Below are 27210 nucleotides of genomic sequence, written 5' to 3'. Positions count from 1 at the left end.
AAGAGTATCCATTAGATCTCTCGAAATTGTTTAAGTGTTTATTAAGCTCCTCTATTTAATCTGTCTTGCAGAGCAGTCTGACCTTTCTGTGTAGGTCATCATTGGTACTAACCAAAAGCATAAGTAAAATAGATCAGCAATGTTCTTCCATCAAAAAGGGATCTAGCATCTTAGAAGCCACAGTTTGGTGGTTATTTTTTAAATAAGCATAGAATTTGTTTTATCAGAAGTCCAAAGATTTATTGTATTCAGGGATTGGGGGTGGGGAGAGGAAAAGAGTGAATTTTCATTGCTCACTGTTTTCTGTAAGAAGGCTTCCATAAAATTTTGAGTTTTAACCATAAACGATGACTAATCAAGTTAAAATTCTCATCTATTCTGTTGAATAATGTAATTTTGAGACCTGTATTTTAGCTAAGTTAGGAATTAATCTGAGAATACTGTTACACATTGAGATTTCTCTGGATACCGAAGGACTATCATAGGATTCTAAATTTTACCCACTGTCATTGAATTGAAGTTGCAAATTTTACTGCGGTTATCAAAGCTGAAGTGGTCTCTCTGCTTTTAGAGAAGGTGTTTTGATGACATTGCTAACCTGATGAAAAATAACAGAGTTTATATCTTGCCTGAGAGCAGTGTGTGTGCAGTACAGACTCCTGGTTCGTTGCTGATAGAGCTGAAAAGCCCATACTGAGGGAATTGTTAATTCTACTCCTTGTAGCAGCTGCTTCCTTCTTGTCTTGCCCTGACCAGCCTCTGGTTAACACCAGTGAATGTGACAAGATGTGGCATCTTCGCTGTGAAGCTGCAAATCTTGAGCTTTGGACAAATGAAGCTCCTATTTATTTTAAAAATAAATTTCATATAGCAGCTTTTAGGATGCTGTGGAAACAGATACTTTACAGTCTTTTCCTCCGTAGCAAAGAAATTTGTGACCCTTCAATTGGAGGAGAGATCATCATGTGCCCACTTTGTGACCGAGACTGTGAATACTGGAGACTGAACACCACCTGCGAGTCCTCACAGGTCTGGGTCTGCCTCTGCAGCCACTTGGCTTTTCTGTTCATCCTGAAAACTGCCTTGGCACTAACCTGTTCCTCGGTATTCTGTTGCAGTATTCCCATTTGTTTGACAACGTGGCAACTCTCTTTTTTGCCATTTTCATGGGTATATGGGGTGAGTACATTTGATAAGTTTTATGTCCAGCATTAAGGAGATCTTGGCTGAGCTGCTGAGGGACACTGGAAGTGGGAAGAAGGGAAATGATGGCTCCACCTTAGTATCCTGCCTCAGATGCAGGAGTGATGAACGAGTGAAAAATAATTTAAAGTTACAGAAGAATTAAGACTTAAAAAAACTCAAGCAGGCATCTAGGATACCATAAGAATATCATAAGCATTGTGTACTCTTAAATGCTAACATTTGATTATTTCCTTAGTAATCAGAGGGGTCCAACCTCATGCAGCCCATGTAAGAGTCCTCTCTGCTCAGCCCTGCACATCATCAGTGTCCCAGTGGGAGAGTGGGGAGCTATGTCTCCTTTTACGGGATGGATAGTGGCCCATCATATATTAGCTGTACTTTTGGGATGAGAAAATTCTGCTTCAGTGAACCTGAGGCATTGTACGTTTTGATGATGTAGAAATAGGTGGATTTCTGGCCTCTGTAATCACAGTTTCACACCAGTGATACTTCTTCAGACTTTTAAGAAACTGTGTTGAATACATGTTCTTTTCTTCAACTCTATGAAGGTTTATAAATTCAGGATAGCATAGTTATTGTTTCTTATTTCCTTAAATGCAATTCTCTTGTTTTATATTGTTTGTATGAAATGTCATCACTAAGTCTTCAACTTGTATATAGATACTTCATTAACTCACAAAGGTTGTGGTGTGCTAATAGAAAACCTGTGTATTTTTTATCAGAGGATCTATCCACTCACTTCTTTCATATAGAATTACTTCTTTAAATCTAATAAATTCTTTGTTCTGTGGATGTTTTACTAAACTTTTCTTGGTTTCTAAGTACTAGCATTTGCGTGGCATGGATTAGTCATTCAGGAAGCACCAGCCAAAGAGTTTAGAACTGCAGAAGATAAGCTTTCCTGTGTTTGTCTAAACCATAAAACTTCCCCAGATTGAATAAGAACAATCAGATTACAAAATGTTTACATTTTAAAGTAGTTTGTAAAGGGCTCTTAAAATGTTATATGGTATTACTCATTTTATAGTTGTTTATATATGAAATCAGTTCTTTCTAGTGTCTTAAAAAATTCTTGGCCAGCCCAGCTCTTGATCATATGAAAATCATCTGGCGTTCATTGTCTTTAAAATGACCATATGTCCTGGTTTAGTGCAAATTTGGGAGAAAACCTCTGAAGGGATCCCTCTAGAAAACAAATTCAATTGGCCCCTCTTCCCACTAGTTCGGGAGGCATAAATCTTCTTGTAGAAAAGTGGAAAAAAACCTGTTTATTTAACAAGCAAAGTACTCACAAGCATAGAAAATGAATAATATTAAATAATGGAACCTCTTGTTGTTCTGAAGAGATGGCAAATTGACATAGTCCTTGCCATGGCGTAGCTGAGCTCTCTCAGTGTCTCATCAGTCCCTCTAGGGCTGGAAAATGCCATCCTGGGGCCCCGGTGGGCTGCTAGTGTGAGCTCCCAGTGCTCTTCTGGGTTTTTGGTCCAGAGCAGGTTTTGAACAGTTCCAGGAAAAAGAAAAGCCACAGTCCAGGGAACTTCTCTGCCTCAGCTAGCTAAAAAAACTAACTAAAAGCAAAGGAGAGCTCTGTCCTGCTGTCTGTCCGTGCTGCGGACAACACAGTCCATGAGAGAGAGAGAGAGAATGCTGAAGCTCTTATCTCTGTGTGTTTCAGTCCAGCTGCCTCAGAAATTCCACCGCTTCTCCTTTTCTCCCCTTCCGCTCTCAGATCTAATTTCAAAGGCACAAAACTTCTTTCTGGGCTAAACAGATGAATGGAGACACCATTCAGCCTCATAAAGTCACCCTAGGACACCATGGTATCAAATAAGCATCAAAAAGCAATAGAAATGTTTGAAAATATTACTTGAAAGCTGTTCTGCTTATTTGTTGTAATAGTTATTTATGTGTTATAGTTTTATACACAGCAATTTGTTGAATTATCAGGTTCTTTTCTGAATTACATGTTGCTTTTTGCATACACAGAGTAGTTAATTGAATATGGTCACCATAACCATGGAAATACCTGTATCTTGTCTTGGCATCTTTCTTGTCGTCCACTTTGGAATTCAGTTAGCTAATAAATCACTGGATCCATATTGTGATCTTATCTGTGAACTATAGTAGGCAGTCAGTAAAAATTAGTGAGTCACACTGTAGGAATAAATAATAAACCACAGAAAAGAAGCCAGCTCAGATGTTTAACTTGGTTCATGAACTTGTTCTCGTCTCCTTTGACTCTGTTTTAACATTTGCAAATTGTAGTTACACTTTTCTTGGAATTTTGGAAGAGGCGGCAAGCAAGACTGAAATATGAATGGGATTTGGTTGATTTTGAAGAGGAACAGCAACAGCTCCAGCTGAGGCCTGAGTATGAAGCAAAATGTACCCAAAAGAAGAGGAATCCTATAACTCAGGTATGAACATGCTGCTTTGATGTGTGTGCAAATTCAGTTGTATGCTGAAAATTTTGTAACATGAAAATTGAGACATTAAATCAGGAAACTAAGGGCAAAGTTTATGGCTTTTACCCATTTTTACAGCATGTTTCACAATTCAGGGTAGCAGTCTCTGAAATTTTCATACCTTTGAAACCACTCTTTCTTTTCCCCACACAACATACGAAGAAGCAGTCGCCATGATCTAAAAGTGATAAGCTGGTCTAGCTGTGGTTTTGCTTCTGATACACAACCACTTTATTTGGGGAACACCAGTGGGATGAAAGTTGTCAAAGTCCTTTCTCTGAAATGTAATTGCGATACAATTAGCGAGCCTACTTAACTCTTAAACACTCTATATAGGTACTAGGAATTAATTGTTTTCATTTAAATTTATTTTAGGTTGTAGTTATTTGACAAATTCTGGGGTCAGCTGGTTGCATTCCAGCACAACATCTGCCACACCCATTTGATGTATTTTTAGATCATCTTTTCCCTTTCATAGAATTGCATATAAATAGCTTATTGTTACTAGTCCTGAGTATACTTAGCTAACACAGTCTTCAGAAAAGAAATAGAAGCTTAGGCAGAATGTGGGAAGTCTTTTTTCTATAAACACTAGCCCTGTCTTTCAGGGCTTGTCTCCTTAATCATTAGGAAATACATATACTGATCTTATTTCTCCCTAGTCAGAGTTTTTCCCCTTCCGCATTTGCTGCATTAATTCTGCTGTTGTAACTAGTGCACCTTGCACAGAGCTCTTTGATAACAGTGCACTGTGTTCAAGAATGCTCTGATGTAGCATTAATTTCTGCATGTTTAGGAAAACAGGTTCAGGTAAATCAATTTTCATTAGTTAGCTCTACTCATTGTAAACACATGCCTGCCAGTTGTGTGTTATTTGCTGTTTTGCAGCCCTGTGTATGCTCAGGCTCAGCCCCCCACCTTGCTGGGATCCTGGTCACTGAGAATTTTACACTTTCTGTGCTGACAGGCGCTGACCCCCAAGAAAACACTGCATTTCACCTGAGGCCTTGGAAAAGGCTTCCGAAATTGAATGATAGAACTGGGATTATGGGTGTGGAGTTTGAATAGAAGTGTGTAATATCACATGGTGGAAAACTTAGAGTTTAAGATTTTAGTATATAGTAATATATATATAAAGCAAGATGGAGGTTTTAGGGTGTAGGCTAAGTTCTTCTTTTTCACCTTCTTCTTCATGGGTCTGGGTGGTGTTTTGTGATTGGGTAGAAAAATCCGCATTGCAGGCCGGTGGTGATTGGTTATTGGGTTAAAAGTAAAAATAATCTAGGTGTCATTTTATAATTGGACAATTTGTGCTTTAAAGACCTTAGAAAGAGTTAGAACCATTTTTCCCCTTGTTAGCTAGAACTCTCAGTTTGTGAGACTGTAACATAGATAAGAATTAACAAACATATGAGTCTGAACACAAACTCCATCTCTCAAGCATTTAGTCCTGGCTCTAACAGAAGAAAAGAAGCTAAAAACCCCACACCCTGTTCCATGGCTGCCCAGGGCCCAAACCCTGCTAGACTGCCCTGTTTGTGCTGTAGCTAAGGGAAGGAGCAGGGGACCTCTGTCCAGCTGGATGTGCTGGCCCTTGTGTGCTCTGTGAGAGGATGATGGTGTTGGGACAGGGCAGTAATGGGTTACAGCAGTGCTTGTGTCCAGCATGAACCAAAGCTTGCAGCCTGGTGAGGAGAATCAGCTGGAGCAGAGCACAGCCAAAGGCTTAGGTGTCCTTGTATAGCTGTCCTGAGTAAGAAGGTTGTTCTCTCTCTAAATTAATCCAGATCCCTTAGGTGAGAACTTCATTTAGGAAGTAGAAATGGACTGCAATACTTCTCTTATCTCAGTGTGAGATACTGCACTCCTCTGTACTTTCTAAGTATGCATTAACAATTGCCCTAAAAATTGAATGACTAGACAAGCCTTTATTTTATGACACTTCAATTTATGTCTCAGTGGTTTTTCAGAAGCTTTTTTGCAGCAGGGTTTATCAGTGATCCTTATCACTACCCAATTATAGGCTAACCTGTACAGGTAATAGTGTAATTTTGTTCTATTGGAGCACATGCAGTACTGAACACGTGAAAGGCCAGTGCTTTCAAATATTCTGCATTAACCAGTAAGGTTATGTGGGTACATGACAATGACATTCTTGAGTCCCACAGCTGGTTTTGCTTCATGCAGAAAATTATTTCATCATTGTTCATGATTCAAAGTTATAAGTGCACTGAAACCAAAATTGCTGATCTTGAAGTTGTCATTAACATACTTGTTTGTAAAAATACCCCCTGCCCGCCTCCGGGGGCTTGAGATTACTCAGTTATTAGGAGGCTTTGGAGGGAATTTTTACCAAGGACGAGATAAAGATATCAGAAGAGGCCCTTTCCCCAGGAGCTTTGTCTCAGGCATTTATTCTTCGAAATTCCAGGGGGAAAAGAGAAAGAACAAGGAAATGCAAAGCACTATATAGCCCCTCGCTCAGGGAAAAGATAGTTAGACCACAGCCAATAAGGTCAGAGAAGGAAGGAAGGGTCATTCTATGTGGTAAGGAAACTCCAGGGGGTCAGAAGGAAGAAACCATTCCCCTAGAGAATTACAACACTTGTTCTTGGTGCTAAACTGTCTAACTAGATCACAACTAAAATCTGGGTTAGCTAATCACAATAGAATTCTAATGTACATAAATATTGAAGCATTTTATTCAAACTTAGGCTCTGTCATTGCACATTACTGCCTATATTATGTTTGGCATTGCAGCTATCTGTAGTACTCAGTGCCACTTTGCTCAAGAGGAGTATAAGCATTCTACAGTGCCTTGACCACAGATTTACCAAACTTAAGTTGTTTTTCACTAGATCTTCTTCCATTAGCATTAGTTCTTAAAGAGAAGATTCTTTTGTAAAACATCTACTCTGTTATTTTAGGAACTACAATTGGTTGCAGAAACTTTACACGAGCATTGAAAATTGTTCATGTGTTGTCTGGGGGTACTGGCATGGCTAAGACCCAGTTGCCTGGTGCTGCAGCGAGCTTGGCAGCTAGATTCATAGCCATTTCTTCAACTCAAAAAACAAATAAAATTGAAGGGGTGGAGAAAGGCACTCTCTGACTGGCATATCCAAATTACAGGTTTTAAGGGTCTCAGCATGAAGAATTTATAAAACTTGAGTCCAGTTGTGGACTCAGACCTGTTTGACAGCTCACCTAGTGTTACAGTAATAGTTGTGGCCTGCTCGTCTCAGGAAGTTGGTCTTTTTCCTTTAGCTACTGATTGATTTTGCAAAAGTTGAACCATTCTTTCCAGGTACTGTCTTTACTTGCAGCAGTTTTATGGCCACTTCTGTCCTGATCTTTTTGCCCTGCCCTCTCCCCCTTGACCCCCAGCACACTCAAAGTGCTGTCCTGGCTGCCATTTGAGAGGGGCAGGGTTCTGGATGGTTTCCCTTGGACATGAGCACTGTTCACACAGCTGGTGAGAGCTCTGTGTGCTGCTGGATGTTGGAGTTAAAAATGTGAGAATAACATGAACTGTGCTGTACTTGACTGTTTCAGGAGATGGAGCCTTATTTGCCTTTAACCAGCCAGGCTGTGCGATTCTGCATCTCAGGAGCCACAGTGCTGTTCTGGGTGAGCATCTTTTTGAATCATCATTTTAACACGTATCAGAGATGCTGATCATTACTAATCACCATATTAACACAAGTTGGTTTTAATCATGATGCTAACGCATGCTTTTGTTACTGCTCTGCAGATTTCATGCTGTAATTTAAAGTGCACTTCAATTCTGATAATTTTTTCTTTTTTAAAAAAGGCCCTGGAAATCTGTCATTAATTAGTAATTTGATTGGACATTTTAGCATGGGGATAACTTTCTCTTTAACTTATTTGATGTTAACAGACATACCGAAAAAATTGTAGTAAAGGCAGACAAAAAAGAGAATTCACAACATGAATGCAGAGTGAGTTTCAGAGCCGACAGTTTAATCGAACTTGTCCTTTCCATCTCCTGTCTATACTCTTCTGCACCTTCTCAGATATTGGTGTTAGAGTGTTGGCTTTTCTTACGTTAACAGAACCATTTTGTTCATTTTAATGTATATAATATAACAAAGCATTTTGCCTGTGCACTTTGCATTTCGGTGCTGCTGCATTCATACCCACAAAGAATAAAATTTAAAAAAAATAAAGGGTGATGCTTTACATCTTGTTCTTAAAGCTGCGTGCATATAGCTATAGTGTACAGCTGTCTTAAGCTGCAGGTTTGTTTCAAATGTCCCTTCTGTGCTCAGGTGTCCTTGATCATAGCCAGCATGATTGCTGTGATCGTGTACCGCCTGGCCGTGTACGCGGCCTTCGCCAGCCTCATGGAGAACACGCAGACCCTGCAGCCCATCAGCGGCCTGCTCACCCCCCAGCTGGCCACCTCAGTCACTGCCTCCTGCCTCAACTTCGTCATCATCATGATCCTCAACTTCTTCTACGAGAGAATAGCCATCTGGATTACTGATATGGGTAAGCAGAGGGCAAAACTTGGAAGGGATCATGGAAGATCCCACTGAACACCATCGAGGTGTTCTGTGCTGTTGTTCTCCACTCAGGCACAGTGGGAGCTCTGTAGCTGTCATTGCTGCAAGCTACTGACTCAGGTGTATCCACGGGCCAGACTGAAAATTCTCCCTGTATTTCAGTAGCTCTCATATGATACAATCTTACATGAGGCCAGAGTGTTTTGAGCCCCAGGAAGATGTATCAATCTCTAAGGGTGTCTAGCACTTCTCAGAATTGGCTTAATAATTGTGAGACGGCTTCTTGGGTGTGTTTTGTAAACCAAAAGGTTTTAATAAATGAGAAGATAACAAACGATACAAAAACAAAAGCAAAAGCCATGTGCAGGTGTAGGAAAGCCCATTATACCTGGCTAAGACACCCTAAAAAGCCCTGAGCACCTCTGTGCTTCTTAAGTACTTACTGTTTTGGAGGGCTTTTGGCTTGCTGCCCAATAGAAGCAGCCACAGGTTTTGAGAAACATTCCAAAGATTCAGTAGGTGCCTCTGTGCTGGCACTGAGCCAACCATGGTAAGAAGGGCACAGAACTTTCTAACTTGTCTTCCTTATACCTTCAGAGGTAAACTGAAACTCTTCCTTACATAGAATCATTTGCTTGGGTGTTGGAAATGCAATGTTATGAGTTAGAAACTCATAGCCAGGTTTCTCCTCATGTAATGCTTGTTTATATTAGAAATAGTCTAGAGAGACAATCACAGACCTGAACATAGTTGAAAATCATCTTGAGTCACCAAAGCTAGATCAGATGTCTTGATCTAGCAGTATTGCAATTAGAAATCCTGTAAATATATTTGAAAAAATAAATCACAGCTATCTTTACAAGAAAAAAAGACTAAATATTCATCACTCTTAGTCTGGGGCAGAAGATGGGATGGGATAGTACATTTTCCATTTTTTTTCCAGTGTTGTTTCCTTTAGTTCTGTCTGTACAGATTTGGAGTTACAAAGATGGAAGGCAGAGGTTGAGCAGGATGAAAAGCTGTGCCCAAGATGTGTTATTGTGGCAGTAGCCATTGATAGCAGTACCCTGGCTCCAGAGCTGGAGGCCCAGAAAGAGTGACTACTTTTGTAGTGTATTTTATGTTTGACTTCTGCCTGCTTGCTGGAAATGTCATTCCTAAAAGCCCTTCTTACATATTTTTTTTTTAAAATTACTTCATTTTATTTGTCTTTAATGATTTAGAGATAGAAGTCCCTGTTAGTGTTTTATAGAAAGAGATAATGGCAGAATATATTCAGCTTGGGGAGGGGAGCTGAAAATATTAGGTACTTGCAGTTTGTACATAAAAACATAAAAACAGTTGTTATAAAAACAGTTGGTTGATCTTTTTTTTGTGAGATCTTGCAAGTCAAGTCAAGAGTTGAAAGGTGTTCCTTGCAGAAGCTTAAAGGGATGTTGCATTTGGTTTATTTTGATTTATCATGGACCATCTCTCTGATCTGTATTGCTTATCCCTCTTGGCAAAATCAGACCAAACTGAAACAGAACAAGTAGTAACTAAAATTGCCCCTAAAAAATGCAGAAACAAACAGAAAATCGTAATTTTTAAAAATATTTCTTTCCTGAGGAGCAAGAATTATAAGCATGAAGGCTCAGCAGTGTTATTTTGCCGATTTGCAAGTGTTGATGATTGATTTCTCAAGTGGCAGCACTACCTGGGGCTGTGGGTTACAGGGTGACCTAACAGTTCCCTGGTGTGGGGGGACTGCTGCCCTCCTCAGGTGGCCGAGGTGGCTGTGCCTGGCCCAGGCTGTCAGGAGTGTCTGCCCAGACTTTATTCACTCTTGAACTCCTTGAAATGGTTAGGCCAGATCTGGTGTTCAGACAAGCAGGTACAACCTACTTCTGGTGCTCTAAAAGTTGTGTGCCTCACATCAATATTTTAAGAGCTCACGGAAAATAAAAATATTTTGGGTACCTGCAGGCTAGGCAGACAGCCTCACCTGAGTGCTGCCTCCTCTGTCCTACACCCTGATGTCTGCTTCCCAGTAAATACCTCATGTTCTTCTGGCATGCAGACTTACACTAAAGCTTGGAAACATCAGATTACTCAATTATAGGCAGATGAGTTCAGCATGTCTGCCGAGTCCTGACCAGTTCAGAGGGACTTGAATGTTTGCAGTGTATTTTCTTATGCTACTTCCCAACTTGAATTGGGTGTATGTTATCATTTAACAGGACATCTGACAATGATATGCTTAGGGCTTCCTGCTGCCTTTAAAAATATAATTGTGATAGACAATGAGCAGCAAAAGGGAGCAAAATCCTCAGCAAAGGTTTGGTGATGTTGAGTAGCTCCAAGATGCCCATACTCTCCCCCATTCTTCTGCCCTTTATGAGCCTCATCTTTCGGAGACACACGGGCCATGCAGTTTCAGCTGATTTTAATGATATGCACAAACAGTATATTGGGGGGAAAAATATTGTAACATTCTTCTGTACCACAAAGAAAAAGAAGAATTGTGTGTTGCCAACAGTGAAATCTTCATACTACAGGAGATCTTTCTAGTTACTGTTCGAGATTCATCTCAGATCTCCTAAAATCCCCTAACATATGGGGACAGACAAGTGCTAATGGACAGGACAAAGAAGGGGAAATTAAATTTTATAGAAGTTTTAAATATGAATTTCCTTTGCCTGCCTGAATCAAACCTTGCATTGTAAAGTAAAGATAGGGTGTCTGAGAGCAGGAACTCCATATGCTGGAATGTTTGTAGGTGTTCTTCTTTTCCTTTTTTTTTTCCTTTGAGGTCACTGTGCATGATGAATATTTGTGAATCTGTATCCCTTTAAAGGAAAAAAAGGAACATAAAATTATTGTTTTCTGGTTTCACAGAGATCCCCAGAACGCATATGGAGTATGAGAACAGGCTCACTATGAAAATGTTTTTGTTCCAGTTTGTCAACTACTATTCATCCTGCTTCTACGTGGCCTTCTTCAAAGGGAAGTTTGTTGGTTACCCAGGTGCCTACACATACATGTTTAATCGCTGGCGAAATGAAGAGGTAAGATTTTCTCAATTCAGGTGGATTGTTCCCTTCAGCTCCCACAGCTGTGAATTTCCAACTGCAGGCTTGGTCTGAGCTGAGCTGGACCTCAGCTGACTCACCTGAGATTGATGCTGAGGCTTCCAGTGACTCTTCTGCTGTTGCTAGTCAGGAAAACACCTGCAGTAAAAATCTGTCAGTCACAAGAGTGAAAAATCATGAAGCTTTTCTTGGTCCCAGTTCTCCTGAAATACCAGTGGGTCTCACCATTGGTCTTAAAAAGAATCTGGTGCTGAGAGCTCACTGAGTGCAAAAGATTGAGCCTTTGAGGGGTGTGTGCTGCATGCAGGTCCTGCTGAAGCATCTCTGAATTACTCTGTTGTCTTCATATGGTTGTTATGTTTTGGTGTCTGTTTTGTCTCACACTTGAAACACTCAAAGCCCTTCTGTAACAGCCTTCCTGAGAGACTGGCTTAGCTGGCAGTCCATGTGGAAGTGAAGTATTGTCCTTACAAGTTTTTAGATCTCCTTTCTTACATTTATACAGTAGTAGAATATAGTTTATATGGGTGATACCCGTTGTTCATGTCCATTAACACTCAGTTTGTCTCCACTAGTGTGATCCTGCAGGCTGTTTGATAGAACTGACGACACAGCTCACCATAGTCATGGCTGGCAAGCAGATCTGGGGAAATATCCAAGAGGCTATTGTTCCGTAAGTTCTTTCTGCTGCTGAGGTGCCCATTCTGTAGCCAGAAGAAGTTCTTGGGAGGAATGATTGCCATATCAGGAAGATAAGAATTCTGTAAATTAAGCAGAAATCCGGACACTTGTACTTCTTTCATAAAGGTTTTCAGCCTCTTTTGTGAAAGCCACGCGCATAAAAGCACATTGTATTCAAGAGCTTGCTCAGATATGGGGGGGGACTATGTTCGACCTGTTGTTTGCAAATAGAGAAGGGCTGGTGGGAGGTGTGGTGGTTGGAGGCTGCTTGGAGCACAATGATCATGAAATTATAGAGTTCTCAATATTTGGTGAAATCAGGAGGAACATAAGACTTTTACATTGGACTTATGGAGGGCAGACTTTGGCCTATTTAGGAGACTTATTCAGAAAGTTCTTTGGGAAGCAGCCCTGGAAAACAAAGAAGTCCAGGAAAGGTGGGCATGCTTCAAAACAGAGATCTTGAGGGCAGAGGAATGGACTGTTCCTGTGTGCTGAAGGAGGAGCTGATGAGGCAAACGTCCAGCCTGGATGGGCAATGAGGTTTTGAAGGAACTTAGGAATAAAAAGAGGATATGTCATCTTTGGAAGGAGGGTCAGGTCTCTCATGAAGTATTTAAGCGGGGTTGCTGGGGCATGTAGGAAAAAAATTAGGGAGGCCAGAGCTCAGTTTGAACTTAATTTGGAAGTTTTTTAAAGGACAATAAAAAATGTTTTTACAAATATTTTAATGGCAAAAGGAGGGGTAAGACCAGCCTTTGTTCTCTACTGGATCTGGGAGGGAACTTAGTAACTGCAGATAAGGAGAAGGCAGAGGTGCTTAATGTGTTCTTTGCCTCAGTCTTAAGTGGGAATATGGCTTGTCCTCAGGAGAACTGCCCTCCTGGGCTGGTAGATGGTATCAGGGAGCAGAAAGGTCCCACTGTTATCCAGGAGAAGGCAGGCAGAGAACTGCTGAGCTTCTTGGATGTTCATAAATCTGTGGGCCCAGATGGGATCCACCCCAGGGTGATGAGGGTGCTGGCAGATGAGCTTGCAAAGCCACTCTCCATCATTTACAATCAGTTCTGGCTCACTGGTTAAGTTCCAGAGGACTGGAAGCTGGCCAATGTGACACCCATTCACAAAAAGGGTGGGAAGGAGGATCCCAGTAATTACAGACCAGTCAGTCTGACCTCAGTACCTAGCAAGATAATGGAACAGTTTATATTGAGTGTCATCACGCAGCACCTACAGGAAGGCCAGGGTCTCGGGCCCAGCAGGCACGGGTTTAGGAGAGGTAGGTCATGTTTGACCAACGTGGTCTCCTTTTATGGCCAGGTGACCCGCCTGGTGGATGCGAGAAGGGCTGTGGATGTTGTTTATTTGGAGTTCAGCAAGGCTTTTGGCACTGTCTCCCACAGCACACTCCTGGCTAAGCTGGCAGCCCAGGGATTGGACAGGAGCACTCTTTGCTGAATTAACAACTGGCTGGATGGCCAGGTACAGAGAGTGGTGGGGAATGGTACTGCATCCAGCTGGGGACAGTCACCAGTGGTGTCCCTCAGGGATCTATGCTGGGGCCTGTTCTCAATATTTTTATTGATGACATGGATGGGGGTGTTGAAGCTTTCATTGGTAAATTTGCAGACAGCACTAAGCTGGAAGCATGTGTTGATCTGTTGGAAGGTAGGAGGGCTCTGCAGGGAGACCTGGAACAGTTGGATGGATGGGCAGAGTCCAATAGGATGAAGTTTAATAAGTCCAAGTGCAGAATCCTGCACTTTGGCCACAATTACCCCCTGCAGCGCTCTAGGCCGGGGACAGTGTGGCTGGACAGTGCCCAGGTGGAAAGGGACCTGGGGATACTGGTGACAGCAGCTGGACGTGAGCCAGGAGAGTGCCCAGGTGGCCAAGAAGGCCAACAGCACCTGGCTTGTGTCAGGAATCGTGTGGCCAGCAGAAGCAGGGACGTCATTATTCCCCTGTATTCCCTGTGGCACTGGTGAGGCCACACCTCGAGTCCTGTGTCCAGCTCTGGTCCCTCAGTTTAGGAAGGACATGGAGTGCTGTGTCTGGTTCTGGCCCCTCAGTTTAGGAAGGAACTTGAGATGCTTGAGCGCATCCAGAGGAGGCCACGAGGCTGGTGAGGGGCTGGGAACACAAACCCTGTGAGGAACAACTGAGGGAGCTGGGGTTGTTTAGCCTGGAGAAAAGGAGACTCAGAGATGACCTCATCGCTCTCTCCACCTCCCTGAAAGGTGGTTGTATCAGGTGAGGGTTGGTCTCTTTCTCCAGGCAGCACTGACAGAAGGAGAGGACACAGTCTCAAGCTGCACCAAGGGAATTATAGGTTGGATATTAGAAAAAAGTTTTTTATGCAAAGAGTGATAAGGTGCTGGAATGGTCTGCCTGGGGAGGTGTTGGAGTCACCATCCCTGGATTTGTTTAAGGAAAGACTGGATGTGGCAGTTGGTGCCACAGTTTAGTTGAGGTGTTAGGCCATAGATTGGATTTGATGATGATGAAGGTCTTTTCCAGCCTAGTCATTCTGTTATTCTGACTTCACAGAACATTCTGAGTTGGAAGGGACCCACAAGGATCAAGTCCAGCTCTTAAGTGAATGGCCTGTGCAGGGACTAAACCCACAAGCTTGGTGTTATTAGCATCACGCTAATAACAATCTGATTAGTGAGCCAATCTGATCTGCTTCTCTCACGGTTAACTTTTTTCTGCATATACAGCTGGATTTGTAACTGGTGGGGTCGTCGGAAAGCCAGAAATAATCCTGAAAATTTATACAGTCGCTGGGAGCAAGACCATGATCTGCAGACATTTGGAGCCTTAGGCCTGTTCTATGAATATTTAGAAATGGGTAAGTTTAAAATTACACATTTGGAATTGAGGACAGGACACCTTGTACTGCCACTTTTAAAAGAACATTTTCTCAATTAATTGTTGTGGGTTGATGCCACCACTTTCATCTGCAAAACAGGACGATTAACTGCTGGAAATCATTAAATAGGTCAGCCCAGTTAAAAAAAAAATGCTGTCCTTGCATCTTGAACTGCTGTGAATTTCACAGAAACACTGCAAAGACTTTGTTTTCCTCACTTGAATGGAGAACATTATTCTCAGTGCAGCCAGCTGTCTCTGTGCCCGTTCTTTTCTTGTTCCAAAGCATATTCTAAGCTGATGTCAGTGGAAATTTTAAGTATGGGATGAATGCCAAATGTGCTGTAGGGATGGGTACTGCAGACATGAGATCTACGAAGTGGCTAGAGGAGAATCCCTTCAGCTTCAGTCTTTCACTGCTTAATGCTTCCATTCGGTCCCTTAGACCAGCAGAGGGAGTACAAGCAAGGGAACACGGGTTTTCAAAGGTTACAAGAGCATGTCAGCTTATTACAGTAGTTTACAAAACCTGATAAACTGAAACCAAAACTGAAGCCAAGCTAAATCTAAAGGACACTTTAAAGAAGTTAATATTTGGCTATTACAAGGATACATTTTTGTTGAAAAATGAATCTTTGTGTTGTTTTACTTCTGCAGAAATAATTCTAAGTGTTCTAGAGATGCGTAGTATTATCACTTTAATTGGGTACAGGACTGTGGTCTTCTGAAGCTAATAACACTCAGAACAGTCACTGTTGCCAGCCATGTCCTTGCTCTTCCAGAATCAGGATTATGCTCCAGAATTGTCCCAGGGCTACTAAGCTAGTAGGAATTTTGTTGCTTGTCTGAGGTGAAGAACTTAACACTGAAATCATGGAAGAGTGAATGACTGATGTATGGGAATTTATTTTTCTCCACTACCTAAACCAGATAAAATGTTCTATTTCCTTTATTTGAAATATAGTGGCAGTATTGCCTGTGTGCTGAGGATTATCACGTTCTGTACTGAGATGCTTAATTTTGTTAACAACTGAAAGGATCACTTGTATATTTTATTCATAATTCTTAAGCTGATGTCAAGACTCCCCAGTGGAACTATTGCATATAGAATTGTTATGAATGTTTTGATTAAATCAAAAGTAGGTGGAGGTAAGGTTGTGAGGTGTGTAGTTGGTAAGAACAAGATGGTACAAACTGCAAGAGAACAAAACTGGCCTGGTAACAATTGAGAAATTTGATGGATGAATACATCCCAATTCCCCAGCAGTCACACACAATTCCTATGAGAACTTGAGCACCCTGAAAGGATTGGTATCCAGCACTGCTGGCAGCATCATTTCACAGGACCCAAATGCCCACTCCTATGGGTGCTGCTGAATGGCAGCCTGAAGGGACTGGAGAAGTCTTGTGACTAGGGCTGATTGTCCCTTAGCTCAGGCCAGGGCTGAAGATGACTTGTGCAGCCTGGCAGAAGTTTGCCGTTTGTCTGCTAGTGCTAGACCCCCCTCACCCTGAGGATACTTCTGGAAGGGCAGATTTTGAGACTTTGTGTTTTTTCTCTTGCAGTCATTCAGTTTGGATTCATTACTCTCTTTGTGGCATCCTTTCCCCTGGCTCCCCTTCTTGCTCTGATGAACAATATCCTGGAGATTCGTGTGGACTCCTGGAAATTAACCACTCAGTACAGAAGGCCTGTGGCTGCCAAAGCACACAGCATAGGAGTGTGGCAGGAAATCCTCAATGGGATGGCCATCCTGTCTGTTGTCACTAATGTAAGTATGTTAACTCTGCTACATCAGCACTGATTCTTCCATGTATTCAAAATGTGAAGAATTAAAAACCAGCTGATGGTTTTTCTCCTCCATCAATGTTGTTTCATGTTAACCTACAAAGGTACCATCAAACCATTTAAGTGGTATGGCTTGTCCATGTGTTGAGAGTGTGCAGCTCCCCATCCACATTTTATTGGTCATAATCTTTCATTCAGTTGTCTGTGTTTTCCAGCCCTTTGGAATGGCAAAAGCCAGTATGAAGCCTAGTCTGATGAAACACACTGATTTCCCAGAGGGAACTGTAGGGGGCAGGAAAGGTGGATGAATGTGGGTCAGATGCATTTTTGTCCTTGTTGCTATGAGGCCTGTTCTATGGGAATTCTGCTCTGCTTGTGGATGCCCCTGTGGGAGCAGTGGCTCCAAGTATTTTTTATAAATTGGTAACTAAGTGCTATGCCAGTATTTCATCAGAAACATACTGTAAAGCAGACTACACAACAAAGAGCACAACAGATCCTCTTTTTAGTGAGTCTCAGGCACAAACCCACTTGCAGGTACTACTGAAGTAGCAGGATACCTCAGCACCTTAAGTATCTCAAGCTTCCAGGCAAAATGTGCTGAGGATGCAGTCAGCATCTTTTACTGAGGTGAAGTGCCCTAATCATGCTTCTCACCCTTTTTTAAAAGATTCTGGGTAATGCCAAAGTCACAGAACCGCAACCCCTTTATAAATCTGCTCTCAGATTTTGTATGCCACTTTCCTTATTTCTTTTTCTGATTTCTTTTCAGGCTTTTATTGTTGCATTCACATCAGATATGATCCCTCGTTTAGTTTACTACTATGCTTATTCGGAAAATGAAGACTCACCAATGTCTGGGTACATAAACAACAGTTTGTCAGTGTTTCTAATCTCAGATTTTCCTGAGAGAAATGAACCTAAAGAGAATCCTGAAAACTTTGTCATGTGCAGGTTGGTGTAATAGTATTTTATCACTTTGTATACAATACACCGTAAAAAAACTCAATACACATCTAAGCAGTCCATTAGAAAATAAATTCTGTTATTCTCATCATTCTAAAGTGTGAGAGGTAATATTTAGGCTATTGATAAGGTAATGCTTGAGGTGGTAAGAGATCAAGCCAATAACAAAAACAACCACCTCAAAAAAAACCACCACTGAGAGTCTCACTGTTAACTTGCATTTTGTGTTTCCTTCATTGGATTTTTTGTTTACTTAATTACACTACTGATTTTTGAGTGAGGAAGGAAATTTATGTCCCTAAAGTTGCAAACTTCAGGCTATATTTTCAAAGATTTTTTAGGCTGAATAAGTAGACAAGAAAGCAGGATAAAGGAGATGTTTAGATCCCAAAGCTGAAAATGAGATACGGTATTTAAAATCAGTCCTTATGTTGCTTGATCAGACCAAAAATTAGACCTGTCCTGCTTTTGTTTAAAAAACAGTCCTTTCTTGCTAGTGGAAGCATTGGAGATTCTAGAATTGCAATTGGGATTGCAAAAGAACTTTGGAAATGGTAAAATAGAAGTATTGATTGGATGAAAAAAAATCTCAAAACAAACAAAAAAACCCCCAAAACAACCACCCCAGCGCATTCGGAAACATCCTCATTTGTTTGGTGGTATAGAATATGCACTGAAGTCTGTCCATTCATGAAACCCTGCATCTGTCCAGTCCATAATCTGCTCATACCTGTCACATTTATTCAGTATGTGTCGATTACCCTGTGATACATCCCATCACCCTGTCCTGTAGTATTTGATCATTGCCCAAAAAACAAGTAACCTGTGTACCAAATTTCATGTCACACATCCTCTGCTCTGTTGCAATGTGTGTGAGGGTGCTTAAGCAAACACAAGGATAGAAACAAAGGGAGAGGCAACCTTTTTCTGCAAAAGGAAACAGACCATTTGAAACAAGAAAACGTTCCTTGAGTGACAACTGTACTTGCTTGTAAGTGTCACTAAGCTTGTAGTCTGTCCCAGGCTGACTGTAACATTTCACCTTTGTATGTCTGTCATTCCAACAGGTACAGAGACTATCGATATCCTCCAGATCATGAGAAGAGATACTTACACACTATGCAGTTCTGGCACATTCTTGCTGCAAAACTGGCCTTTATAATTATTATGGAGGTATGCTCCCTACAAAATTTCCTTCTGATGTTGGTACCTTGTGATTCTCTAGATAGTTACTGATTTTACAGAAAATAGAATTGCTAGGAGTATAAAATAATTTGTTCCCTAGGTAATACCAAGTACGCATGTCCTAAATGATTACTGTTACTGGACCTTTTAACTTAAGTGAGCTGACCTCAGAGTAGGAACAGTGAAAATGGCTGAAGAGACTGCCAAGTTAACAGGAGTTAAAAAGTGATGGTTGAGATTCAGGCCCTGACACTTTCCTCTTGGGTTTTCTAAGTCATTAATGGTTTGGAATTAAAATTTCTGCATAAGAAGATGGGTTTTAATCTTCATGCACATCTTAGATACACATTAATTTGGTGTGTATTGTTCCATGACAGGCAAATGAAAGGTATTATATTGTGAACAAAAACTGACCTATTTGGTGTCAGATAAAAAAAGAGGTGTTTCATCCTGTAATGTGTTGTTACTTTTTTTTTTAGCATGTCGTATTCATCGTCAAATTCTTTGTAGCATGGATGATCCCTGATGTTCCTGCAGATGTGAAAGCCAAGATAAAACGTGAAAAGTATTTAACACAAAAAATCCTACATGAGTATGAACTTGAAAAACTGAAGGAGAGACTGTGCCAAGGTGATAAACGAGCCACAGAAAAAGAGTTCATCGCCACAGAAGGAAGAATGGAGCTATCCAGAGCAATATAGCCAAAACCCCAACTGTTTGGGATTTAGGTTGTTTTAGCTTTTTTTATCTGTGGTCTGCTCAGTATGCGTCATGTTGAAAGCTGTTGGGGAGTTCAACCCTTCTCTTTCAGTCCAAAGATTTTAGAGTTTTCTTTAAGAGTTTTACTGAGCTTTCGAGGTTTAGGAAATCTACTGAACTGTATGATTTCGGCACTGGTTTTTATTTACCCATGACTTTGAGTAGGAAATGTAATCTTGTAATCCTAGAATTTTGACTCCTGGTATAGGGACTGTTAACCTCAAAGGGCTCACAGGACATGATAAGGTCATTTACAACTGAGCCTTCTCTCTGTTGCTAATTGCAACATTCCAGGCTGTATCCCAGCTGACTGAAAAGGATACCACAGAGGACCCCTGCTGTGGAAAATGCTGAGAATTATTATTTTTATTATGCGATAACTTAAATAGAACACTCCTGATACAAGGGTTAAGGTTTGGGGCTTTTTTTAATATTCACTGTGTCTTACGAAACATTGGTTTGAACTTCTATACATTTTGTAGAAGAAATTGATTTTCAAAGATATATTGGCTTAATTCCACTTGGAATTACCTACAGGCACAAAATTCAGTTAATACATACTAGGGAAGGGGAGAAAAAAGCCATAGTTTGTTTTCATAAAGATACAATTTACAGAAGAGTTTACTCTCTAAAGGCAGGTATTGTGGAATCACCTAAATGCAGTGGGTTTTGAGAAGATGTATGTGATTTGGAAAATAACAGTTATTTAATTTCTCATACTCAATACCATTGGAAGATTACGTTTGACATTGGTGTTGGTCAAAGCCGATCATTTATTTATTTATAGTTTTGGATTATCAGTGAATGCCAGCAAAGGACTAAAGCTGTGTCTGTCCTCAGTGCATACTATGGAGTGTGCCTGCACTCCATGGCAGTGGACTGGGAGCTGGACCACCATACCAGTTGGTTTAGCTAAATGGTTTGGTCTTGGATTTTTATCCAAAAGATTTTAAGCATGCCAAATAATCTATATTTATACTGTTATTGTTCTTATACATAGTATCCTGAGGCTTGGGGGTTCTAGGGTTTTTTTTTCCTTTTGGAACTTTGGGAAGGATTTTTTTTTTCTTTTTTGTTAGGTGGCTTTTCTACAAAGTTACTGAGTTTATAAATATAAAACAACTATTTGTGCAAAGTAGCTTCCAGCTGTTTAAGAATGTGCCCTAATTTTCTTCCTCATTGACGCAGGTAGGCATTTTTATGATTTTGCTGTATATTTAAAACGTATCAACGCTTCCATGCTTAGTGCCTTGTTTCTTCACGTTTGACAAGAGGTGTGAAAATTATCTCTGCGGGGCAGTGCCTATTTCCAAAATGTGCTTGCAGTCTTCAGGATACTGTGAACCTGCAGACAGAGCTGTTCAGTGTTACCTAGCCATGCCTGCCTTGGCACACTTCTGTTTCGGTGCCATGTGGACTGCTGGAGAGCAGTTTGTGCCTAGACTGCAGATTGTTGTAACACCAGATTATTCAGTTCTCTCATGCTGAATACGCAAGGTAGACAAGATTTTAAAACTTTGCTCTATTTGCACTTTGAAAGTTATACTTCCTTGCAAGTATACACATGAAAATTGAGATTTGTATTCCGTATCAGCTGAATGATGTGCTGTTTACTAGTACCACAACTTAGGGTATTTTGTTTTAGCAAACCTTGCCTGTGTCTTGGGCTACTTGGCGAGTAACCTTAATGTTGTAACAGTTTTAAATCAGTGTCCTGAGTGGAGCTGTTGCCATTAGCAAAAGGATTAATATGAAGTGCCTACCTCGTGCACACATCACACAGTTTGGCTGCCAGTCAAGGAGTTGATGATGCTGATGTACATTTCTCGTTACTGTAAGTTATTCACCTTCATTCTCTTAAGGTTGCTTGATCAATCGAGTATGTTGACGATTTGTGTTCATGATGAACTGATCTTGTTCTTGAGTATTCAGATATATTTGAAGTAATGGATCTGTTGGGGGAATGCATGTGTAAATAAATCAGCTCTGCTGCTTAATGTGTAAGCCAAAGAAGAGTATCAGCCACCAGTCATAATCACATATCAAACACCACAATTTGCACAATGAAAGCACTGTGCTGCATCTTGCACATATACTGTTAATTAAACTGCTTAATTTAGATGTTGTGGCTTTGCTACTGTTTGCAGTGCAAACAGATGCTTCAAACAGAAAGGTGATGAGATGCACAAGGATGTATTTCTGTGCAAAATGTACAACCTGACTAAAGCTGAAAACAGATTTGGAAATTCAGCGTTAGATGCACTATTTCTGCTTATGGAAGATTAGTTTCTTCAAGTAATAAAGTGTCCTAAAATACTACCCTTGAAAAGATATCAGCAAAATAGGTGTGTTGTGAAAGAACAACGCTATTTAAAAGCAAGATGGAGGAAAATACATTTGTTTGGGATACAGCATTGATGTGCAGACCCTGAATTTAAATTGATGTTTTGACTCTTATCTTGTGCTTCTTACAAACTGATTTTTAAAGACCACTTGCTATTTAATGCAGTACAAACAGATGTTTTGTATATGTGGTATCATACAATAGAAAGAGGAAAAACCCCTGGGATCAGCCTATTTAGGAAGAAATATGTATGTATATTAAAAATATCTCATTACACAACATAGCTTTGTATACAGAAACTGTTGAAAAGAGAATCTGTTGTCATACTAAAAGCTAGTATCACATAAAAAAACTAGTCTTGACACCTTTTTACATAATAGTTTGCCTTTACTTGCCATTAAGCAGTATTTTGACTAAGGGTATCAGTATGGTTGGGTTTATAATGGTTCACATAAGTCTCCTAAAGTGTTCTTGAAAAGTGACAAAAGTAAGGAAGGCCTGGTCAGTTTGGAGACGTGCTGATTCTTACTGTTGGAATATTTCATTTTGGTGCAATTCAGTATCTAAAAGTGTCCTTTAACCAAAGTGAATAAAGTTCTGTGTTGCAATTACTGTAATTTAAGCAACAATAGATTGCCTCATTAGAATTAGTTACACAAAACAAAATTGACCTTTCAGGTGTAGTACAATCAGGGAATTTTTTTTTTTCAATTAAAATTTAGGGTTTTTACCTTGGGCAGGTTTAGTGTGGTATGTTCTAAGCAATGGACTGCAAAAGAGGAGTGCTACTATGAGACACTGTCCTATTTTTTCTTGTAATTTTTTTTACTATGCTTTTACTTTTTTGTGTAACGGTGTCAGTTTGAGGCAACAGAATGGAGTGAAAATAGATGGAGTTTCTGACTATTCTACATGTACCACTTGTTTGACTTGTACTGTGCTGTAATCTGAGTAGCATTTTTGTCTGCTAAAGGATGTTGCTGATATATATATGATACACTAATGTCGGAATAAATTTTTTTATTATTCTCTAACATTTAATATGCACATTTATTAAGATCTAAATCTAGCAAATAAAGCTGTGTTCATTTTTAATGTGCTCTCAACTTGTGTGTGAAAATTCCAAGAATTGAGAGAGGAGCCCAAGTACTGAAAGTCAAAAGCCTGGAGAGCCTTCTGGAGGAGAATATTCATACAGATTTCTGCAACTCGTGTATGTGGTGTTCATACAGATCCATTTTCAGCCAGGCTGCTTTTCCCTGCCTTATCTGGATGCAGTTTTCATTCCTGCAATGCCAGGACCTGAGGTGACTTCTCAAGTTCTCAGTCACACATGCAGGTTCCACAGACAGCACAAGTGGTTCACATACATGCACTTTAAATAGCTTTGAGTACATACCCTGGAAAAGATGGCAGGGCTGAAGCTTTCCCAAAGGACTGGTAAAGTCTAACAATGCGTATTTTAATCTTTCTTAAAAGTCACTTTTGGGACCAGTGAAGGGCTTTGGATTGAATCAAAGGGAATCTGGCTGGAAGTTTATGTCCTGCTGTCAATAGATGTTTTTATCTCAGCATGTCACCTCTCCTGTTGTATCACCTTGGCAGGACTCTGGGAACAGGGTCACCTGCCAGGCTTGGTAGGTCATTTCGTTTGTAACTTTGAAATTATAAGCTAAGGTACATGCAATTTAAGCAAATTAAAGAAAAGTGTAAGATGAATAAAAGAATCATTCTCTGTGTTAAAAAAGGGGAGAAGGAAAAAAGACCAAAACAAGCAAGGTATAATTATATAATATGGTACCACTACTGTGCTCATTACTGAGGTGAGATAGGGTACTTAATTAAGTATGAAAATGAACAAGCATTAAAAAGGAGAAGAAATTGGTAGCAAAAGAAAGAGGGGGGAGAAGAAAAAATAGGAAGGATGGTGCTGTTGATATACAGGATATAGGGACTATTTGTATATTAAGTTGTGAGTTTTCAAGTGTATTCAAGCTTTGCACTTAGAGGGTAAACTTTGCCTCCAGCGAGGCCTGTGGTAAATGGGTAATTTAAATTTAAAGTTTAATTGGGGGTACAGTGTCATCCAAAGCCAATTATATTTTTTAAAAAAGAATAGCATGGTAGCTTGTGAGAAGACATTCACAGGTTCTGGTACAAAAGTGGCACTCCGCATGATTTGAAATTGTAGCTACCTTTCAAAGTCTTGATTCCTTCATTATACTTGGGCACCAAAATTCAGTGGTTCTGCTTTCTGAAGCAGAAAAATAAATAGTCTACCCAGATTAAAAAGTCTGTCCTAAAAAAAGTCCATATTTATTCTATACAAAGTAAAAAAAATACAGGGAGCATTGAAATAGAAGCCATTTTCCCAACATTTGCATCTCAAATGGTGTAAAATGTGTTGTCTTACAGGAGTAGAAAAATAACCCATTCACCATTGGATTAGTGGGGAAGAACAGAAAGATGTGGGAGAAACAATATGCCAGCATCTGAAGTCTGCAATTTGTTTGAGATGTGTAGAGTGTGAAACAAATAAAATCTTCTCTAATATTCCTCAAAATGTTCAAAATTAATAAAAAAACGGTGTTTCTGAAAATACTGTCTTAAATGTTTAGGACACACTGCTGGGAGACACAGGGGAGGGGTCAGGGATCCTAACATCTGGTGTGACAAGAGATTGTATCCAGAGAGGGTGAAGGGAGCCCTCACAAAGGACTTATTTAAAAAAACTTCCTTCCTTAAGCAGATGGAAAGAGGTAAAGGAAGGGGGGGGGGGGGGGGGCGGGGCGGGGCGGGAAGGATGATCATTACCATATGAAGGATAACAAAATTATTGCCAGACTATATGAATTACTGTGTAACTTCATTAAGCCACAGCTACTTTTTCTTGTCTGTCTGCCTTGTGGTCACAACAATACTTGCCTTGGCGTCCTTAAAAAGGAGTAGCTAAATTAAATCTCATTCTGGTTTAAAATGATCAGTTGTCTTAACACAACATTTACATCATTCAGATGCAACTCAGGAAGGGCTTTTTTTAAGCAAGTACTGAGAAATCTGCTGGGAGATGATGAGTAGGATGTGAAATTCAGCAGCCATATCAATTTTTGGAAGGTGCATACGCACATTCCCCTGCAATAATTAGTGACTATGTTTTCTCAGTCAGAAGTGAGTCAGTCTGAATCATTTGATGAAGGTAGGATGTTTTTGAATTATTCTTTTCTACTCCCCAACAAAGCAGTGCTGTTAGCTTGTCAGAAACATTTGTATTTAAATCACTGACTGACCTTGTTTGGCCCTTGGGTGTTCAAAGCATCCAACACTAATTCAGCATTTCAGTTTTGGTACTGAAGGATGCAGAGGCCATGGTAACTGCTTTTGTCATCAGGAGGCATTAAATAAATGAGCCGCCTTGTTTTTTTGGCCCTTCCTTAAGCACAGTTAGTTTGAAACACTTGATGTTGTGGGTCTGTCTGGTCCACACCATCCTCAGCAGTGAAAAGTTGCAAAGGTAGAAAAGCTCTGGCTCAGATGGCTCCTAGATCCTTGCATCTCCCATGCTGGTGGCTTTTATTTATTTTTCTCAGCTGGTGCTCGGTGAAATGTAATACAAATAGTGCTGCAATGTTCTAGCACTGCATGCTCAATAGCTTTTTTAGTAGGTTTTTCAAAAAGGAATAAAAGCACTCCAGACAGAAGGTTTTAGCAGGGAAAACTTACAGGATAAGGCTGGATTCCCTACCATGTTACCTCTTCACAACAGACAGTTTTGCTGTCAGGTTATCTCAAATAAAAATGTCTGCTGACAGTAGCCCATTTCTAGTGCCAGCAAACAGTAATGCTACAGCTAAGCCTCTTCTCTGATGGTGGCATCTGTATGTTATTGTTCAGCTAAAATTATGTCTCCACCTATTTCTGTAGACAATTATTTTCAGATGTGGCCAAGATTTCAATACCTCTGTAACAAAGATCCAGGTAAAAAACCAAACAGATGAAATAGGTAGGCAAAGAGATTTATATACAGCTCACCATATAATAGCAATCTCTTAATTTTAAGCTATCTAGAGTTTGTGCTGCTGTAAGCAAGCCACTTGGATTGCAATCAGGAAGGATGCCCTGTTTTCCCCTTCCACGTAGGATTGCTTACCTCTGTGTCAATGACAGCTTTTCAGCTTCTTCAGAAGCAGCACAGGAGGCACTAGCAAAAAAGTCTCATATTTTGAGTAAGGGAGAATAATCCTGCATGTTTTATGGTAAGCAGTAAGTGCTTTTTCATTGGGTTTTTGTTTGCATTTAGGTGGAAATAGCAAATGATTCCGTGGCTGCAACCCGCCTGTCACAATGACTCGTGTTTTAATTAAAAGATGCCACAGTATATTGAGTCACCAGGTACCAACAGCCAACTTCTTCATCAGCTGAAAGTACTCTCTGTGGGACTGCTAAAAAGATGATGATCTAGTTAATGGGGTCACTGCTGTGATTAGAACTGGGGGCGGTGGTATGGGTAGAGGAAATCAAAGCAGAAGAAGAGCCTGCTTCATACTTCTACTGTAAATTCAGAGTGCTGGCGTTATGTGCTGAGCATGTGGAGGGAACTGAATAAAGAAAGGAGCTATGAAGTCATTATTAATTACTTGATCTTCAGAAGGAGGAAGTGTAAGGCCTTATGAACTGGAGAAGACAGAAGTGCTGAGGCACCAGACAGGCTTGAAGCTAGAACTTGTAGAGAAATTTTTAATATTCAGTTGTGTAGAAGAAGCCTTTAAATGTAAATGCTTACAGCAGGTCTCCCCTGCCTAGGAGGAGACTAAAATTAACTTTTAATAGTTAAAACAGGAACTGAAGGGGCATCTGAGAGGTTGATTCTGTTGAGAAGGGAAAAGCAGGATTTTCTTTGCTTTTGCACCTGGAAGAAATTAACTGCAAAGAAATCCTTTGGAGTTTTTGCTTCATTTTCAGTGCTGGACAAACTCTGCTTCAAATGTCTACCCAGAGCAACCACAGGGTGCACAGAGCAGCCCCCCTGTGCACACACCACCCATCCCTGATTGTCATCTCTCTGTCATTGCAGGGACTGAGCTCATTCCTGGGCACAAAGACAGTCACAGGGGCAAGGCTTTTCCACAAGAACTTAGGCATCTGATGAGGATGGGGCAAATGCTGGGCAAGGGAAATTCAGTTTCTCTTGTGGTGAGAACAAATACAACTCCCTACAAGGCTACATTGGCAAGGTTCTTCATTCTGCAGTAAATACCAATTATTTGGTACACATTTGGCACAGAAATGCACAAAATTCACGGTCATTCTGATGCTTTATAATTAAGCCTCTACCCTGAAA

General features: G+C 40.5%; 1 protein-coding gene across 9 annotated transcripts in view; it reads left to right on the top strand.

Annotated features, from left to right (window-relative positions):
- Window positions 1-22967, top strand: part of ANO5 (anoctamin 5) — a 56755-nt gene extending 33788 nt beyond the window's left edge. For all 9 annotated transcript variants that reach the window (XM_066187493.1, XM_066187491.1, XM_066187490.1 and 6 more), the window contains 12 exons: window positions 924-1029; window positions 1119-1179; window positions 3475-3626; window positions 7230-7304; window positions 7967-8189; window positions 11081-11250; window positions 11850-11947; window positions 14679-14809; window positions 16396-16601; window positions 17391-17572; window positions 18652-18757; window positions 19249-22967. In XM_066187493.1, the coding sequence (XP_066043590.1) occupies window positions 924-1029; window positions 1119-1179; window positions 3475-3626; window positions 7230-7304; window positions 7967-8189; window positions 11081-11250; window positions 11850-11947; window positions 14679-14809; window positions 16396-16601; window positions 17391-17572; window positions 18652-18757; window positions 19249-19470 (1732 nt within the window). In that variant the 3' untranslated portion in view covers window positions 19471-22967. The remainder of the gene's footprint in view (window positions 1-923; window positions 1030-1118; window positions 1180-3474; window positions 3627-7229; window positions 7305-7966; window positions 8190-11080; window positions 11251-11849; window positions 11948-14678; window positions 14810-16395; window positions 16602-17390; window positions 17573-18651; window positions 18758-19248) is intronic.
- The last annotated feature ends 4243 nt before the right edge of the window (window positions 22968-27210 follow it).

The sequence above is a fragment of the Chamaea fasciata genome, unplaced genomic scaffold (genome assembly GCF_029207755.1).
Source record: "Chamaea fasciata isolate MVZ Bird 193981 ecotype frontalis unplaced genomic scaffold, bChaFas1.0.hap1 SCAF_7, whole genome shotgun sequence".
Taxonomy (NCBI): domain Eukaryota; kingdom Metazoa; phylum Chordata; class Aves; order Passeriformes; family Sylviidae; genus Chamaea; species Chamaea fasciata.
This window is presented reverse-complemented; position numbering and strand designations above follow the sequence as displayed.